Genomic DNA, 17,884 nt, shown 5'->3' with positions numbered 1-17,884 from the left:
GCCACGCTTTCGCCTCCGCGAAAGATGCGCATTATCGATTATACGCGATGGCGCCGAGAGGGAGGAAAAGGCTCGTCTCCGCAAGCCAGGAAGCGTTCGTGAGCTCTGAACGGCTTCGTTGCTCCCGCCATTATTGTTAAGATTAACGAATGGTAATTATCGATATGTGTGAACCGGAACTTGTACAGTTGTTGCTATAAATATATGAAATTAGTGTTTTACACCATACTCATACTCACTTCTCTCCGTTAAAATCGCTCCAGTGATTCCCCTCAAATTATTTCATGACGTTTGTGTTACAGATTTTAATTAATCTACCACTTAATGATAACTTCGCACCTTTTCCATTACCAGACCTCGTATATTTTCTTATGCAATTAGACACCTTTTTCCTTTCGCTACGTTCAGAGGCAAAGATAAGTGTTCAGAAAATTTCAAATACACATTTATTGAAAATCATAATTAAATTAGTTTTTCGTCTTAGTCGTTGGTTACATCGTTGCTGCTGGTCGTAGCCCGGTTTATATTCTTTATTCTTATTTTTATTTATTTTTTTATTTTTTTTTTAAATAGATTTTATTCATCATTCGTTCATGTCGTCCGCAGATATCCGCTGCAATCGATGCCACATGTATTTAATTATTATCGCAAATTCGAAACCTGCACCTTAAACGTAAAAATTAATTGAATAACATGTTCGTGGAAAAGTCCTTGTGATCGTTGCGTAATTTCGCTCCGTTAGTCGAAACAGTTAAAAAGCTTTGCAACTGTAATTTCCACGATGCATTCTGTTTCGTGATTCTAACAGAGAAAAGAAAGAAGCGACGTTTAATGTACGTTTAATCTTGAGCAATGCTAACGATCAAAAATGTTAAATTAGTGAGCAATATCAACGGCATAAAACAGTCTGGCAATTTTCCTCGTTAGCTAACCGAAGTGCTTTTTACTTTGAAAATATCTTTCCGCTTAAATATAAAATAGGTTGTCTTTAAATCTCTATTTACGTCGAATAATTTGATAACATCTAATATCTTAATAAATTAATTCGGATCGAATTAAAGGGTTAAAAAAAGGGCTGCGAGCTCAGGACTTTAGAGTTTAAAATAAAATTTCCATCGACAGATATTAATGCAAAATAATGTAAATAGAAACCTAGAGATCGAGAATTATTTAGAAAGATTTCTCCGTTTTTACTGGAGGAAAGAAAGTTGAGCAAAAGAATTTTAGCCGAAATTCAGAGACACTTAGTTCGCGATATCTTTGCAAATCTGACATCTCGCGGATTGTCGAGTCGTAATCTCCTATTTCCCCGAATAAAAAGAAAAAGAGCTGAAGAATGTAAGAAAACAAAAAGTTTCGTACGTTCGTTAATTGTTCGTCGTCAGATTGATCGTTCGCGCGTCGCGTCGCCAATAAAGGATTGCCCGAATTGCTGCGAGAACGAGCATTTGGCAAACTGGCCTTTCCAGCTTTGGCGCGTCGGCAGATCTCGTGAAACCTTCGTAGCAATCGGCGCAAGTCGTCGTGACGATTGAGCGTGAATGAGTCTAATTGACCGCGAAAACAAATTCGCACGTTGTCGATAGGTAACGCGACTTAGAATAACGCGTTGCTTTAATAATGACGAAAGTCGGATTCCTTTCCTAACATCGAGAATTTAATGCATTACAAAAGCTTGTAAATGTTTCATAGGAGACGTTAAAAAAAAAAAAAAAAAAAACTTAAGCGAAATTATTAATTTACGGGTTAAAAAAAAATTGTGTACTTTTATTTTTACATTTCCCTTTGCACGTTCCGATTTCTTTAATGTCAAAGCACCACGTATTCCGAAACGAGGTGTTACCGTGCCATTTTTAAAGCGACGAGCTGGTGCCGCGGCTTGTATTACGAATAACGAGATTATTAAGTTCGATTTAGGCGCAACGCTATCAACAACTCGCGGTGGTTTCTTGGTCAACTTAAACGTTACTTAGCCCAAAACTGTGGCGCGCGTTCGTGATAAGGCAAACGTAGTCATCGATACCATCGAATCGTCGTAAGCTGGGAAAGGAGAAGTCGAAATTTCCGGAGCAGCGCGTTCGTCTGTCGTCGAATACACAGTCAGACGCCTCTATGCACGGATGTATTTACATTAATAGATAAGACTGGACCGAGGGCTGTACCTCGGGCGGCGTGCGAGGGGGAAGGGCGGGGAAGGGGGACAGGGGAGGTGCCGGTTAATTAGGCCATCGTAAGGGTGCCCGCTCCCATGCCGAAGCCGACGCCTTTCGGGCCGAAGTGCCGATTGTAGCAGCCGCGGCAGTAAATGTCCCCGTCCGGACCGTCGTTCAGATTCGTCGAGTCCAGGGAACGATGGCATTCACCGCAGTTGAAGCATCGCTTGTGCCACACGCGGTTCTTCGAGATCATCTGCTCGGCGGCGTACACCGGGTAGCCGCAGCGTGAGCACCCATGCCCGTCGTTTCGCTTCTGGCCGACCTGAGGCTTGGGGTCGAGGCTGCAAAACGAAACCCTCATCAGAAACTCGTCGACATGCAGGTGATTAACATATACACCCGTTACTATTTCTAAAAGTATTTCTAATAAGATTTTTTTCACGCGTAGACAGAAAAAAGTGCTAAAGAACAAAATTTTGTACGTGTTCTAATGACTTTTATGGTTTTATAGATTTTCCACATAGGTGCATCGGCGAAGGAAAAACAAAAAGAGGAAAAAAAAAGAAACGAAAAAAAAAATAAAACACCGGAGGAGAGCAACAGCTCGCGCTCCGACGTTTTTGTACATAAATCATACGCGCCGGGTCTAATAATCCATTCCTGCAGCTTCCTTCCCGCGCGATTACCTGAGCGCTAAGGGAAAACTCTAATCAGAGAAGTAGGTCGATTATCAAGATCGCTATCAATCATTAAAGTTTCCCTGATAGCCAACTTTTCGCCGCTGACGTGTTTCAGAAACTAATCACTCCGAGGGGCACGCTTCGTTGAGGTGTACTACTTACTACGAGGGGGCATGATCGCCGTTCGTCGAGACGAGAGTCGGCTTGTGCCCGAAGCCGAACCCTTTGGGCCCGAAGAGCTTTCCGTAGCAGGCGCGGCAGTGGATCTCCTTGTCGGGGCCGTCGCAAGCGAGCATTGAGTCCAAGGGTCGGTGACACTCGGCGCAATTGAAGCATTTCTTGTGCCACATGGTACCCTTAGCGAGCTGTTGTTCGGCGGCGAACACCATGCCGCCGCAACGGGGGCAACCCTGCCCAGCTGGCGCTTTAATCGAAGTCGTATCAGGATTGTAAAAAGGTCGGCTGGCCGAAATTTCTTCCTCCCTGCGGATAATAAGCGTTATGCCGTTAAATCGACTGGAACGCGATCTCTTTCTTACTTATGTTGGAAAAATGCTAACTTAATTGTCGACTGTTTAATTCCGCTCAAACCGATAGGTCACAATGGTAAAATGTTATACAATGACGTGTGCACCGAAATCCGCGAGATCTTATCTCCCGATCGCGATAATTTCGCATGAAACTTTTAATTTTAGTTCCACCTTTCACCTTCCAATTTCGGTATCGCGCTAGTACTTGTCATTTTTCTCGTTAATTATGCCGCAGCACCCGTGCCGTTTTTTAATTAATAAAAGGATTTTTCTGCACGTTTGGCAGGCAAGCTTTGAGACTTACGTGAGTCCATCGGTCTGGAGAAATCCCGAGCCACATGCGAATCCGTATCCGTGCGGTCCCCATTTCTTTCCGTAGCAGGTCTTGCAGTAGACGTCCCGGTCCGGGCCGTCGCAGGCGATGATCGAGTCGAGGGTTTTCGTGCAGTCGCGGCACTTGTAGCATTTTCGGTGCCATTCGCGGCCCTTGGCGAGCACTTGCTCGGCTGCGAAAACTACGCCGCCGCAGCGAGGACAGCCCTTGCCCGGTGGTGCCTTGATTATTGCGGTGTCGATCACGGTGGTGCGGGGAGCCGCGTCGCTGCATCGCCAAGAGTCACATCGCGTTATCGTCGTCCTCGTTCTCGGTGACTGGGCCGATCATCGAGCCGCGAGGATCGCGCGAAAAGCGATAGATTCTAGCCGGTCGTTCCCTAAGTGAATTGAGTCAAGCATTCGAATGCCGGGAAAACGGTATTCTCTCAACTTTGCCTTCGTCCCGATCCCGATTCAACTCTCGCTTTTCTCATCCCCGCGACTCGTTTGTGATATCAAAACGAGCGAAATTGCATGCGAATGACGGGATAGTAGATCGTAATCGCTTGGCAAGTCGCAGAAGAAATGTTCAGATCGTTGGGTCGTACCACGACAAAATCACAATTAAAATTTCTAAAGTCCACTTAATTAAAAATTGAATTCGAACTGGAGAGCATTTGTTACCGTATTCACTTCTCTTGCGCGGCCATGCGATTACGCAGTTTTCGTTTCCACGACGTCAAGCGAATTATTCGTCACACATGATTTTCTGTTAAGGTAAAAAAAAAAAAAAAAAAGAAAAATTGAGAGTGCTCTTAATTGACTTGCATGTAAGTTATACAGATTACTAATGTGTTTAGTCGTGGGGGAGGGCAAAAGGGGAGAGATAACAGCAGTTAGTGATAACAATTTTGACTCTACACGTATTTCAGGTTTAGTTTGGTGATTCTAAGTGCACGCACACAAGATCGTACAGACCGTGTGGTAACAGGAATGTCGAATGTACACGGAAGAGTCTCTGGCGACTATGAACGTGAGCATTCCGCTAATACAAAACGAGCCACGATCGCTATTGAGAAGTGACACTCGATATTCCGATACGATCAGCCGACTCGTGACAAGTGAGGCCCAGATGCGCGTTGTGCAAAACAGGCACCACTGACCGGTACAATTTTTTTTTTATTATTAAATTAATTATACAAATTATTTAGATACGTTTATTTTACATGTCTGTTATTATTAATTTTTATTGAGACTGTTGAACGAGATACCCGATTGGCAATGTCCGGTTTGCACTGCGCCCATCTGGGATCATCCCTTCGTGATGCCAGGGTGAGTAATAGCGCAAAGCGTTAAGGCGTCGGTCTATTATATGCAGGGTTGGGAACGTTACCTTTTATAAAAGTAACGTGGCACTGTTACCATTATTTTTACTATCCGGCGAATTGTATTAAAAAATAGACATCGATGTTAAAATAAAAAAAAACGCCGAACTAGTCCTTATGTGGCGAGTGCATTTTTTTTTCTTTTATATTAAATTTGTCTGATAATTTTAATTATTATTAAAAAAATCGAAGTAACGGTAACGGTGTTACAAATAACGCATTACTTCCCAACTCTGATTATATGTATATATATATGTGTGTATATTATATATATACACGAACACACACAGGCGCACGTCACAATGTTTCGGAGAAAGTGCACGCCAGCGGCAGTTTTCTAATTCTCTTCGAGAAAATCTGATTTGATTTTTTTTCTTTTTTTTATCGGAAAAGGCAATTTTAAAAAATTTACATTTTATTCCTTTGATTTAAATCTCTGTAACGTCAAGCTACGTTATAGGAGAAAGTAATGAAAGAAGATTTTACTTATGCAAGTTGCATAAGTGATAAAGGAAATCTATATATATTTTTGGACGTGTAATCATGTTTGCAAAAATATTATATTGGAATATTTTAGAAGTAAGAGACAAAGACCGAAATCCCAAAAATGTCGTTTTGCAGGTTTAAATATTAATTTTTAATGTCTTCTCATTTTCCTTATTTGCAAAATATATAAAGATTAACAAAAAAGAAAAAAAAAAACTTTTCAGCTGTTTAAATTTAATTAATTAATTTTAAAGATTTCTTTCAACAGAAACATTTAATTTTATTTGTTGGAAACCTTTTTTTTTTATTTCCCAATTATAAATTTTTATTTTTCTGACAAAAAAAATTAAAAAAAAATTAACGCAGATTGCTCGAAGATAAAGCTGCCGTTACTCGCGCGCCTCTCTTTCTCCGAGCACCCAGTCTACGCGCGCAAAATAATCGTCATAACTAAGGGGGCGCGTACCCCTCGTCCTCAATATCGCACTGCAGCCCGATCCACATAATCCCGGCGTGGCCGACACCCCGCGGACCGAATTTCTTCGGATAGCAAGCTGTTAAGCAGACAAGCGCATCATATATAGTGAAAGTGTAGAAGCCGAGGCGGGATTTCTCTCTCGCGTGCTTCCCATCTCAGTCCCGACTCTGAAAACCCACCCATTGGCATAGCAGTCGCTCTGCAGGGCACCGCCACCCTGGCCGTAGCCATAACCCTTCGGTCCGAACCTCTTTCCGTAGCATACTGCAGACAACATCGATTAAAGTTTTCTCGTCGCCTAACTTTACCTCGTGATCATAGTCGGCGACAAAGACGTAATCGCACAGGCAATGCATTAACGATTCAAAAGGTGGTCGCCCGAAAAAAATAAAAAAGAAACGAAAAAGAAATTAATTTAATTTCTCTAACTGCTTTAATTCCATTCTCAAAATAATTCAATTCGTTAATAATTCAGTTTAGTTTTGCACGTGCGAAAAGATGCCTGCACGCGTGTACAATAAATTACAAATCAAGTCAATTTTTGTGCCACATCTCGCGCACATCTCGTGCATTACGTCTCCGCGCGCGCGACCGTACCGTGTCCTTACCTTTGCAATAAATGTCCTTGTCAGGACCTTCGCAGCAGTTGACGGAGTCTAATCTTTTCGAGCAGTTGGCACACTTAAAGCATTCCCTGTGCCATTGCTGCACGAAACACAAAGGACGGGTTAGTCACTAAAATTTCTAAGGATAGGCGAACAAATTATTGTACAATAATGCTCCCTTGTACAATCGTTCAGGAGCACAGACGTTAAGAGCTCCTTGCAGCCCGCCAAGACTTGTCTCGAGATTTCTGGCAATAGCGATTAATGATGCTACCGTGAGTCTATTCTTATTTAAATTATTTTAATATTTGCGTCATTCCAATAATTTTTTTTTTTTAATAAAATTTTTACACGCCGGCTCGTGCATTGTACAATCTTTTTTTTTTCTCTCTTCCAAAAAATTGTTTTTTGGTTTTAATTATTTTTAAATTCTTTTAATTTTTCATTGAATACTGTTAAATAAAACTTAACGCTAAATAAATTAGAACTTAATACTAAATATAGCAGCATTTCCACTAGCAGTATTTCTCGTAATTTTAGCTCTAGTATTTATGGCTATTCCCGCAGTAGAGCGATCTAAATTTATCCGGGGGCAAACAGATATCCGCGCCCCTAAATGATAAAGAAAGAAAGAGACGCGATAAGCGCGATTAATCCTTCTTCTGTGACACTTCGCAGCCCTTGTACGTTCGGGGGCTGTTTCCTGGCGGCGCGGAAAGAATTCACAAACTGATTTTTAGTAGCTAACAACAAAAAGAACGAACGAGTCAGAAACAGAATCGGTCGGAATGTAGACAGATACGTTCGGGAGATAAAACGTCCAATGTTTCAAAAAACAGGACTGCCAGTGCGGACGTCTATGCCGCAAGTCGAGAGAGAAAGAAAAACAAGAAAAAAAGAAAATTAGACTGCCGGAACCGTGTAAAGAAAAAGGGGAGGAGCTGTAGATTTCTCAGACGGAAGATACCTCGACAGTAAATCTCGCGGTCGGGACCATCGCAATGAAGCGTCGAGTCCAGAGTACGGCGGCACATTTTGCACTTGAAGCACTGTTTATGGTAAGCCTAATCACAAGAACGAGGGTTGACCAAAACGGCGGTCCGCTCGAGTGCGACGAGATGTTTTTTTATCGGTTCTTGGTGCCGCGACGAATCGTCGGGTGCTTTTCCATTCGAGTACGTCGGATTTAAGCGCATCTTTTAATTCGAGAAATCGAAAACTTCGCGTCGGGAAAGCTAGCATCGAAATTAAAGACTTTTTGCGGCAAGCCTCTTACCGCGAATTTCTAGAGAGACGACGCTGGTCCGCCGCTCAAAGAGAGATTACGTAACCGAGTTCTCGAGACGCGATTTCAACGATACGCCGGTGAGTCACGGACCCGGCGAGAAAGATGGATCGCCGTCGCCGTTCTCGCGCGCGGGATTATCGCTGGACCAGATTGCCGGCCAGCAATTAGCCCCCATTTCTCTGCCGGCGCTCCTTCTGGTAGCGAGCCATTTTATCGCCGGGTATCGGGCCGGCTAAGATTGGCCGGCCAGTTGGTGCGTCGCCAAAATCGTTTCTCTGACGAAACCACTGAGAAAGTTTCTGGCCTGGCGCGACCTCCCTCGGTCCAGAGGCGGCGAGTCCTCCCTCTTTCCCCTTCCCTCCCCCCCAACTCCCGTCGCTCCACTCCGCCCGCTCGCTATTTTTTTCCCCACATTGTTATGAAATGGAGATTGGATAAGATTACGGGGACGCACACCGAATTTAGACGCACGGCCGTTTTGTAATCCGCGTTTTTACCGCGGCGCGGTTCCGTCCAGATTTTCCGAAATACACGTGAGTAAGCGCGACGAAGAGGACGCCGATTGCGTCAATCTGTCTGTCGCCGCGTCACCGGCCGATTTTATTGCTCCGCGCGCTAAATCGCGCCGCAATTCCGCGAGCCGCCCTCGCCCGCCGAAATATTCGCGGCTCGAGGCTGGCGTCCACCCACAGGTGAGTCGCGCACCTAGAATAAGGCCGCGAGGAGCGAGTAAAGGGCTATTTTCGACTGTCATCTGCCAATCCAAAAGCAGACGCGAAAACTAGTCGAGGAGTCGCTCGATGAAATGAAAAAGCCATTCCCTCGCGGTTACGATTTTCGCATAAGACTCCCCCGGTTTTTCGTTCGAAACGTCCGCGTCCTGCGCCCGGCTGATTCGCAGCGTCCCGAAGCTCGCGAGCGAGAGATTAATGGTCTACTCCGCGTGGCCCGAAAGATTAATGGAAAAACTGTATACTTAGTTGATGATTAACTGGTACATCGGCTGCTCTTTAATCTTTGAAGCGGGCGTACGATTGGTCGGAGCACCAAGGAAACGCGAGACTACCTCCGTTGCGCGTCCAACGCTAAACGCCGGATTGTCGCCGCTATTGACTACCGCTCGGTAATCCGGTGTTGATATCCCCGACAGAATTTTGATACCGTTCACAAGTCTCCGTATCGCGTTTAGCGTTAAACGCGCACCGCTTTTTGCTTATCTTTTTCAACGAACTCACCCTTCCTCGGGCCAACATCTGCTCGGCGGCGTAAACGTACCCTCCGCAGCGAGGACATCCCTCTCCCTCGGGCGCTTTGGCGATCGCCCGCGGCTCGAGAATGGCGTTCGAGCCTCGCGAGAATTCGCCCCTAAAAATGTAACTCATATGAAGATACGTTCACTGAATAAGGTCGAAGTGACGGCCGAGGTGAAAGGGATTATTCTCTCTTCGTTTGCCACTTCCGTCTTACATTCGCTACGGCTTTTTGCACAATCTCTTACACGGCTTGGCGATCAGATTTACCCGGATTAATCCGTTTCACCTCTCGAGTCTTATAATTAAATAATCAGATGTAAGCGTCGAACGTGGAAGGCATTAAATACAGCACACTGATGGAGGAACAATTCAGGGATGAAGTTGACGGTTCGCATGCGAAGTGATAGATATATAGTAAGTGTAGCACGACTAATTGTTACGCGATAATTGGAATAATTACTGAAGACGTAAGTAATAGTAATAAATGGAATATTACAATAATTATGATAAACTATCGAATTGCGAGCCGTCATTTTCATTCAACACGTTCTGTCTAAGTACTATAACTAGTCTGCAGAAAACAAATAGCGCTGTCAAGACATTCCATTCTAACAAGTATCAGATTCTTACGAATAATCGGATGCAGCGATGCGGAAAATAAACGGTGCTCTACTTTCGAATATTCGATATTAAATCTTGCTTATCGTTATTATCAAGTGTCGCAAATAATTAAAAAAAAAGAAAAAAAGAAAAAATATTACGCGGATAACTGCGTGGTAAAATAATTTCTTTTTACAAGTCTTGATTAATTAATATTAAATAGATGGTATTGAATCAATAATAGCGTTACAACTTTATTTAATTTCCCGGAAAAATCCGTGTATCGAAGATATCGAATTTGTTCAAGCTGTTCTCAAACGCTGGAATCTACGGCAACAAAGTTTCACGCGAGCCGAAACTTTTGCTTAGCAACATTTAATTACATTTACATTTAAATAACCACCCAGCGACCGCGGAATATCGCGGCAAAGGATCAGCCCTGCTGGTCGCTGGAAACATTGCCGCGATATATCGCGTTTGCCGATGGTTTTCTCGCATCCGATTTCCGTCGGAGGACGCCGAAGAGCGTTAAGTCGGATTCGATGAGGCCGGTGGGTACCGTAAATGTAAGTACGTCAAATGGTGTTACGGGATAGCTTGTTAGGCGAGTGTTAGTCAACGTGTTAGTGTAACTTTTCCCCTTTGCAACCACGGTACGTGGCTTCCGCCGAGCCCCGAGAGGAGAGAGCCGAGAAGCAAACTGTACGGCATAATTATACTAACGAATAATCCATGTCAAAAGAGCAAGGGGAAGATAAACGGAGAGAGACCAATAGAAAGAGAGAAAGATAGGGGTTTGAAGAACGTGGGGGACGGGAACAAGGGGAATACGGAAGTGCCGCCGTTGTCGGGTACAGTGTGGAGAGCCTGTGCGTGCGTACGCACGCATCCGTACCGTGAGGTGAAGTATCGCACAGTGAGGTGACACCGATCGTGGCTGGATTTTTTTATTTTTTTTTTTTTTTTTTTTTTCGTTGCAGCGTTGACAATTGCGCCGCTGAGATGGGTTTTTATATCGACGAAATACGCGAAGCGGTGCACAAGTACTTATCACGATTAGCCCGCTGAACGACCGGCAGGTGCGGTGGCTCGTCTCGATGGCGTTATCACCGGCACTTCGCGACGAGATCGATGTCGATCGCCGTTACCTCATTACGTCGATACAGTATATGCGAATACACTAACACGCACGCGGGCACGCACGCACGTACACGCACGCACGCGCCAGCACCCACGCAAGTGGTTAGGGTGTTAGCGAGATTATGGGATTAGAAGTGGTGCGAGAGGCCATGCAGGAGAGCTACGTGTATATAAGCTACAAAAAAGAAAAAGAAGCTTCGTCACGCGGCGAAAAAAAAGGAGAGAAAGAGAGAGAGTGAGTGCGAGAGAAAAAAAAAGAGAGAAAGAGGCAGCGAGATAAAAGAGAAAGAGAGAGAGACAGAGGCGCAATTTGACTCGATGCTCACCATTCTCGTACTCGGTATTTTCTCTTTATCACGCAGCTCGTACTATGTGATAAAGTAACAACGGTATATTGGTCAATGCTTGGCTCCGGTTGGCTCGTGCTCGGCGGGGCTGGCGGGGGCGGGGTGTGTCGTGTGTTTCTTTTCTCTTATTCTCAATTTATATATATTTATATATATATAATTTTTTTTAAATCTCTATTATTATTATTTTTTTTATTTCGTAAGCTTCGTCCACTTTCTCGACCGGAAGGGCCTGAAGAAAAGCAGACGAAGGACCGAGGACGCGGGTTTCGCACGCAAAGGCTCGACTTCACGGAAACAGAGGAGGAAACGTGCGACGGTCTACTTCCGTGGATACGTGGAGTCGTTCGGTCCCGATCAAAATCGCGTTTACCCGCGGTGGTGACTCTAAAATCTGAATTTGTAGTGGCTTTTTATTTTTATTATTTTTTTTTCTTTTTACTGTTAAATTGCAAAACTCCAAGCAAGCTCGCGCGAACTATTCAGGACCTCGCAATTTTGACCGGGCCGATATTTCTGTCTACACACTGAAAGGTAACGGGGGGAAACGTGTGTTACATTCGTTAATGAAAGACGCTTGGTTGTTTTGTTTCCAGTTTTATCTTTCCCTTTTTTCCATTTTTAATGGCACTTATTACAGATGGTACAAATGATCCTACAAACTAGCGTGTATTCGCATAGAAGAGAAATAAACGTATAGAAGAAGAAGAAGAAGAGAGAAAAGAGAGGAAGAGAGAGCGCAATGTATCGAACGTGACGATGCTGGCCGGTCACAGAAGACGACGGGGATTCAGAAGAAAGGTTGGAGACGCAGACTGAACTGAACGTTTCTCGCGACGATCGGGTGGTACGAGAAATAAAATCGGTAAGGTGAGGACGGATCTTTCGAGGAGGACAAAGAGACATGCTCGCCTACAGCGATGACAGACGAAGGTAAGAGTAAAACAGCTTAGCCCTAAGGGACCGTCTAGATTCCACTGTCAGGGCACAAAGGACCGTCTAAGATCTAATTTTTATAAGGAGGAAAAGCCGAAGCAGACGAGATTCTTTCCTCGTCGTGCGTCGGGAATTTAAAAAAAGAGGGAAAATGTAGAAAAAAAAGAAGAAGAAAAAAGAAAAAAAAAAGAACGCGGTACACTCTGCCGAACACGCTGTGCACGTAGACGCGCGCTCTCCCGATATCCTGGAGTCTGCGCAGGCAGCGGTTTCTTCCTGGAGATGCCGAAGGCGCGAGCGACCAAGAGAAGAATCGTGCTGGTGGTTCACGGAGGGCCGGTAGGTCGGTTTTCAGTTTTCGCGCACGTCGAGGGTGTCTTTACGCGGATAGGGTGGAACAACAGAGATGCTCCCGGCGACGGGACCACGTTGATAGTACGCTACTCAGGAATAAGGGAAGAACGGGGGTTCTCGAAAGGGGAAGGTCGAGGCAGGCGGCAGGTGCACTCACTCGTTCTTCGCTTGAAGGTGCTCGCCTGTGTCCATGGATAGGCAACCGGCACCGCCACCGAACCCGTAGCCCTTAGGGCCGAACTTGCGGGCGTGGCAAACTTTGCAGAACAGCTCGCCCTCGTGCTCGGAACAGTTTGTCGAGTCGAGCGGTTTGTTGCAGAGACCTGCAACACAGGATCGTCGTACGTCGTTGGGGATTACGGCGCTTCCTGCTAAATGTGCCGCTCGTGCGATAGCGTAAAGTACCGCGGACTGGGTTTACCCCGATTTATATGCTCGAGCAACGTCTAGCTTACTTTAATTCCGGCAAAGTTTTCTATTTTCATCGATGCGGATTAACTTCTCGTCTCGGTTTAATTCACCGTCTTTACTCATTTTAAGAAAGTAGGGTATTTATTTAGGATTTATTTTATCAAAATGTATTCCTCTCTAAAAGCAGGATTAATTAATTGATTTATTAATTTATTTTATTATGTCTTCTTTAGCATACGCAGCGCGTGTTTGACAGTGGAAATATTGTGAATTATTCACATCGGTCGTTGCACCCGAAAGCATTACCGGACACTCGACAATTGATTTTTGGCCAAGCTGCAGGCCCGATTACAATCGCGACGGGCTAACCGTGCATAAAACTTATTTTAAACCAGCCTAAAAATAGAAAACTCAATAGCGCTTTCTGTAATAAAATTATTCGGCCATTCTTACGGAACACGGAACGCGGAGAAAAGTATTTCATTACATTTAGAAAAAAAAAAAAGTTTTAAACAAATTGTAAAAGAAACGCGTTAAACATTTCTTACGTTTGCTGCATATCCTCTTTTTATTCCGTATTTAAGTCATAAAACGACCTCGGTGATTCCGTTTTAGTCTTAAACTTATCGATGGTACTCGGGCGATTAAGAGGACTTGTTTGCGTTCTATTTTCAAATTACAAATTACGTTGCAATCAAATTACAAAATAATGTTTGCTTACTCACCGCACTTGAAGCACGTTTTGTGCCATTTCAGTCCACCAGCGACCCGCTCTTCCGCGGCGTAAACAGATTTGCCACATTTCGGGCATTTTGGATTTTCCACGGGCTTGAAAGGCATTTTTATACTGAAAAGGAAACACCGTTATTACACACAACATTGCTAATCAATCGCGAGATTAATTATTGCCACGTCGAGTGAGGAAAATGTTAAAGTGTAGTGTAAAGTATTTTTTTTGCTTAATAATTTTTAATAATTATTTATTGGTGACAATACAAATAAAAGTGCATTATCCGAACGTTTGAAAGAAACCTTGTGAGAGAATTTTAACACAATCTGATAGCGATATTGCGTTCGCGTACAAGTTCGGGATTTTAAAATTTGTAATTCGTAATCGAACTCGGCATCTTTATTAATATCGGGAGGAATCATCGTCGGTACGGTAACCCATTTCGGTTACCTAACCAGTCGCTTACGAGGACGTAAACAATCCGCGTTTCCGTCTGACTCGTCGGCAACCAGTTCTATTTTCGTGGCCAGCTTAAAACGTGCGCGTTAGTTGAGCAAGTGGAGGGAATATATAGAAGGAGGAACGAAAGTATATCACGTGCCGAAAGAAAAAAAAAAGAAAAAATCTACAAAGGTTTCCTCGCAATATTTCTTCATGAAAAAATTTACATATAAAACCCTCATACGTTAATATGCATTAATACTTGAAAAATTAATCCCAATTAATCTGCAATAAATCTAAACTAAATTTTAATATTGTTTTATTTTCAGCTGAATATAAAGAAAAAACAAAACGTTAAAAAAAAAAAATATTTAGTACGCGAAAAAATTTCCCGAATAATAAATTTTAATTCATATTATACTTTTAATAAACACCCAAAGCGTTGCACCCCCGTGACGCTCGGCTATTCGGCCGCACAAATGCATACCGTTACTACTGACAGTAGTATCCGGTGACGATGTGACACGCAAGTAGTAGCGGCCGTAGTAATAGAAGCGGCGGCAACGCGAAGGAGAAAGAAACGTAGAGAGAGAACGCGGGCGATTCTATATCCGTGCGGACGCGTGCAGCCGAATCCGCGAGGCCGTATTAGGGAAGGCGGTAGGTTCTCCACGATACCGGTCTCCTCGGTTTACCCCTACTGATCGCACGCATATTCGCGGACTCCACCCGCGGTAACTCGACGCGTATCCTGGAACTAGGACTGCGAAGTGTCCCTATTCAAAAATGAAACCTTTGCCCTAAAAAGCATCGGGCGCCGATTAAATTGTCGCGAAGATTAGAATTTACTGGCGGATAACATTAAAGCGACGTGAAATTTCTAAAAGCTGCTCGCGTCGCAAAGAAAGTCTAATTTTCCGATGACTCACGCATAATTGATACATGTGCACGTAATAAAACATTTTCAAATGAAATACGATCTCCCGATATTACGTCGGGACGGTGGAGTCAAAATATTATCACGGCGCACGAGAATCTCCATCCACCTATGCCTCGCGTATTACTTCTTCGCGGGTTAGCTCGTTAAGCAATATAACATAATTACGTGTTGAAATTGTAGGGGAAATTAAATTTCCTCTTATTTGCAACAGATAACGATATCTCTAATGTATTCTTAAGCATCCGCCGCTATCTTCTTTTTATCATATTAAGGGGCATAAATGTTTAAACAACAGTCTCTTTTACGCCGGGAAAATCCAACGAAGGCGATTTCATCCAGACTCACATTTGACGATTATTCTATCAGTAACGTTATAATGATTTTATAAAATAAGCGCCGGGACTATTTGATTAATCATGCCCGTTTGGCATAGTAATAATATCCCCGTTTGAATTTATTTGATAACTTAGTTTGATTAGCGCCGCGAACTCCAACGAGAGTCTATTTCAGCGGCGAATAACACAGCGGGGGAAAATGCGTGCGCGTATATTTTTAAAATTAACGAGGTTGGTAACTCGAATGCGCGCGATAATAATAACTTTTATGATTTTACAACATAAAAAAAAGAGTAAAAAAAAAAATTATTTATTACAAACGTGTTCGTTGGAAAAACGTTCGGGCTCGCGAATTTTTCAACCCTTCTACCACGACTATTTTTACCTCTCTTATCTTCCCGAGCGTTTCGGGGATCAGCGAAGAAATCGGCGAGCAGCTCGGCTTGTCAATTTTATTAATACCGCGTAAGGCTAATTATAACGCGATATAGAATCTATGTTCAGTGATCGCGGATCTATTTTAACTTTTGCACGCGATTAAATATTAAGAGCATTAGATTTTCTACCATGCCGTATTCATCTTAGACGGCACAGACGTCCCTCGCCCTGTCCATCTACGACTTACGCCAGTTAACCGTAAATTTCGTTAGCCACATCTTAGTCTGCATTATTAAACGGGACTATAAATTGTTTTATTTTAAATTCGGAATTGGCTTTCGACGGGATCGTTAACATCTCTCCGCGTGATGCAATTTTAAAGAAAGGGCTGATTTATGTCTTTTAATAATAACAATTAATAATCCCGTAAAAACGGCACCGTCACCAAATGGCCAGGTGAACGGAAATCGGCCACAATTTTAAGAACTAATTTGGAGAACAATTGGGAGAGATCGTTACTCGATCGCAGACTAATTTTTTTTTCCCCGCAGATTCTATCAGAAACGCGACCGTTTACCGGATCAGAGTCGATCTGGCGTGCATGCATTGGGAGGACTCGACGAATATTTTTCGTGGTATTGTCTCGGTACTTCGGAAGGGCGCACACGGGGGAAAAACGGAGAAATCACGGGGTGGATCACGCTCGCAGGGATTTTACGTGCACTTTTTTTTCTCTTTTTTTTTTTTTCGAGCGATAGCGGTGCTTGTGCATTGTCGCCGGTATACGCGGCATCAATCGACTCAAAGTAGAGCGTCATCGTTATCAGTAACAGTGTCTGATAGTGTAGTACGGTATCCGCCACACTGTTATCTGTCGGTACTCACCACTAATCGATCGTAGTCGCGCGAGAAAAATAAAGGTACAGACAGAGAAACGTAGAGAGAAAAAGAGAGAAGAATTCGAATAAATGGATTACAAAACACCGAGCACTCTACACCGCACTAATACTGGATTCGAATGACTGTGCTCGCGTCGGGAGCGTCCTAGTCATAGCCACGCAGGCTTTGCACACGGCACGTGTACATTGGGAACGTCAATGCTGTTGATGATGCTGCGCCGCCGGTGGCGGCGATGGCGACCGCCGGAGGGTCGCTGCACAAAAGAGTTACATGTAAATCACCCGCTGCAATAGACAACATTGTTTAATTGAGCAAAGCGCCTTCTATCATTTTTAACCAAAAGCATCCGTGACTTTTTTTCTTTTCTTTTTTTTTTAAAGAAATTGTTCTACGTTTGTTCAGATATATTACGCGCGTCTTTAATCACTGCGGCGGGTTACGAGATTTGTTAAAAAATTCGTAAATGGTATGTTAAATTGTAATGTATCGCTATAGGGATGTGCTATCTACGAATCGAGCATGACCTGTCTGTAAAAAGAAGCAGTAGAAATGCCTCGCAGTCTAGGGAGTGACACCCGCGTATACCGTAGATTAACAGTACGTTATATTTATCCCCGGTAATGATATAAATGTATCACTGCGATATTGTTGCGTTTAAAGAATTTGAAAAGTGTATTTAAAGGGTTACTTCTCAATTGCAAATAAATAAATTAAAAAAAAAAATCTCTTGGTTAATTTCTTTATTTCAGTTTTGAAGAGTTAACTGAAGTTCTAATATTTTTGTATTATTATTAATTTCTTGAATAAAAGTCTTGTATATTACAATATTGTTGAATTTAATCTCCTTCTCTCTCTCTTTTTTTTTTTTATAGTTTACGCAATTTTATTTTTGAAGATTTATATAAATCGAAGGCACGGTATAATTTTAATGAAACAGTTTAGCTCACGTGTGATATATGCGTACTGAATTTTACTCATATTAACATGCTTGTTTGAACATCACGAGGTCCATTTTGGAAAGTGTAAATCTTCGCGGATTCATGACGGAAAATTCCGCCCCGAGAAGAATTATGATCGCGCGGAAAAGTAAAAATACATCGAAGTCGGTAGACGCGAAGAATTCCGAAGGGTACTCACGGTGAAACATAACAAAAATATGCGAAAGTGTCGTTTCAAGCGACTCCCACTTGTTTTTT

The 17,884-nt window shown here is 43.2% G+C and overlaps 1 protein-coding gene across 1 annotated transcript; it reads right to left on the bottom strand.

The window, feature by feature from the left end:
• Nucleotides 1–429: 429 nt before the first annotated feature.
• Nucleotides 430–16,834, bottom strand: LOC139102315 (muscle LIM protein Mlp84B). The gene is made up of 9 exons (XM_070656127.1): nucleotides 16,674–16,834; nucleotides 13,690–13,811; nucleotides 12,711–12,876; nucleotides 9,159–9,288; nucleotides 6,639–6,735; nucleotides 6,210–6,294; nucleotides 3,671–3,967; nucleotides 2,999–3,319; nucleotides 430–2,497 (listed from the first exon to the last, which is right to left on the bottom strand). The coding sequence occupies exons 2-9, from the start codon at nucleotides 13,802–13,804 to the stop codon at nucleotides 2,221–2,223; spliced, it is 1,488 nt and encodes a 495-aa protein (XP_070512228.1). The 5' UTR covers nucleotides 13,805–13,811; nucleotides 16,674–16,834; the 3' UTR covers nucleotides 430–2,220.
• Between the last annotated feature and the right edge of the window lie 1,050 nt (nucleotides 16,835–17,884).

This window comes from Cardiocondyla obscurior, linkage group LG04 (genome assembly GCF_019399895.1).
Source record: "Cardiocondyla obscurior isolate alpha-2009 linkage group LG04, Cobs3.1, whole genome shotgun sequence".
Classification (NCBI taxonomy): Eukaryota; Metazoa; Arthropoda; class Insecta; order Hymenoptera; family Formicidae; genus Cardiocondyla; species Cardiocondyla obscurior.
Note: the sequence above shows the minus strand (reverse complement) of the source record. Positions and strands in the feature narration are given on the sequence as shown.

Coding starts and splice junctions, on each gene's coding strand:
- LOC139102315 (XM_070656127.1), bottom strand. CDS start 13,804: ATGCCTTTCAAGCCCGTGGAAAATCCAAAATGCCCGAAATGTGGCAAA. Junction 9,289..12,710: donor CACCTTCAAGCGAAGAACGA/GTGAGTGCACCT, acceptor TTACATTTTTAG/GGGCGAATTCTCGCGAGGCT. Junction 6,295..6,638: donor CAAGGACATTTATTGCAAAG/GTAAGGACACGG, acceptor TGTTGTCTGCAG/TATGCTACGGAAAGAGGTTC.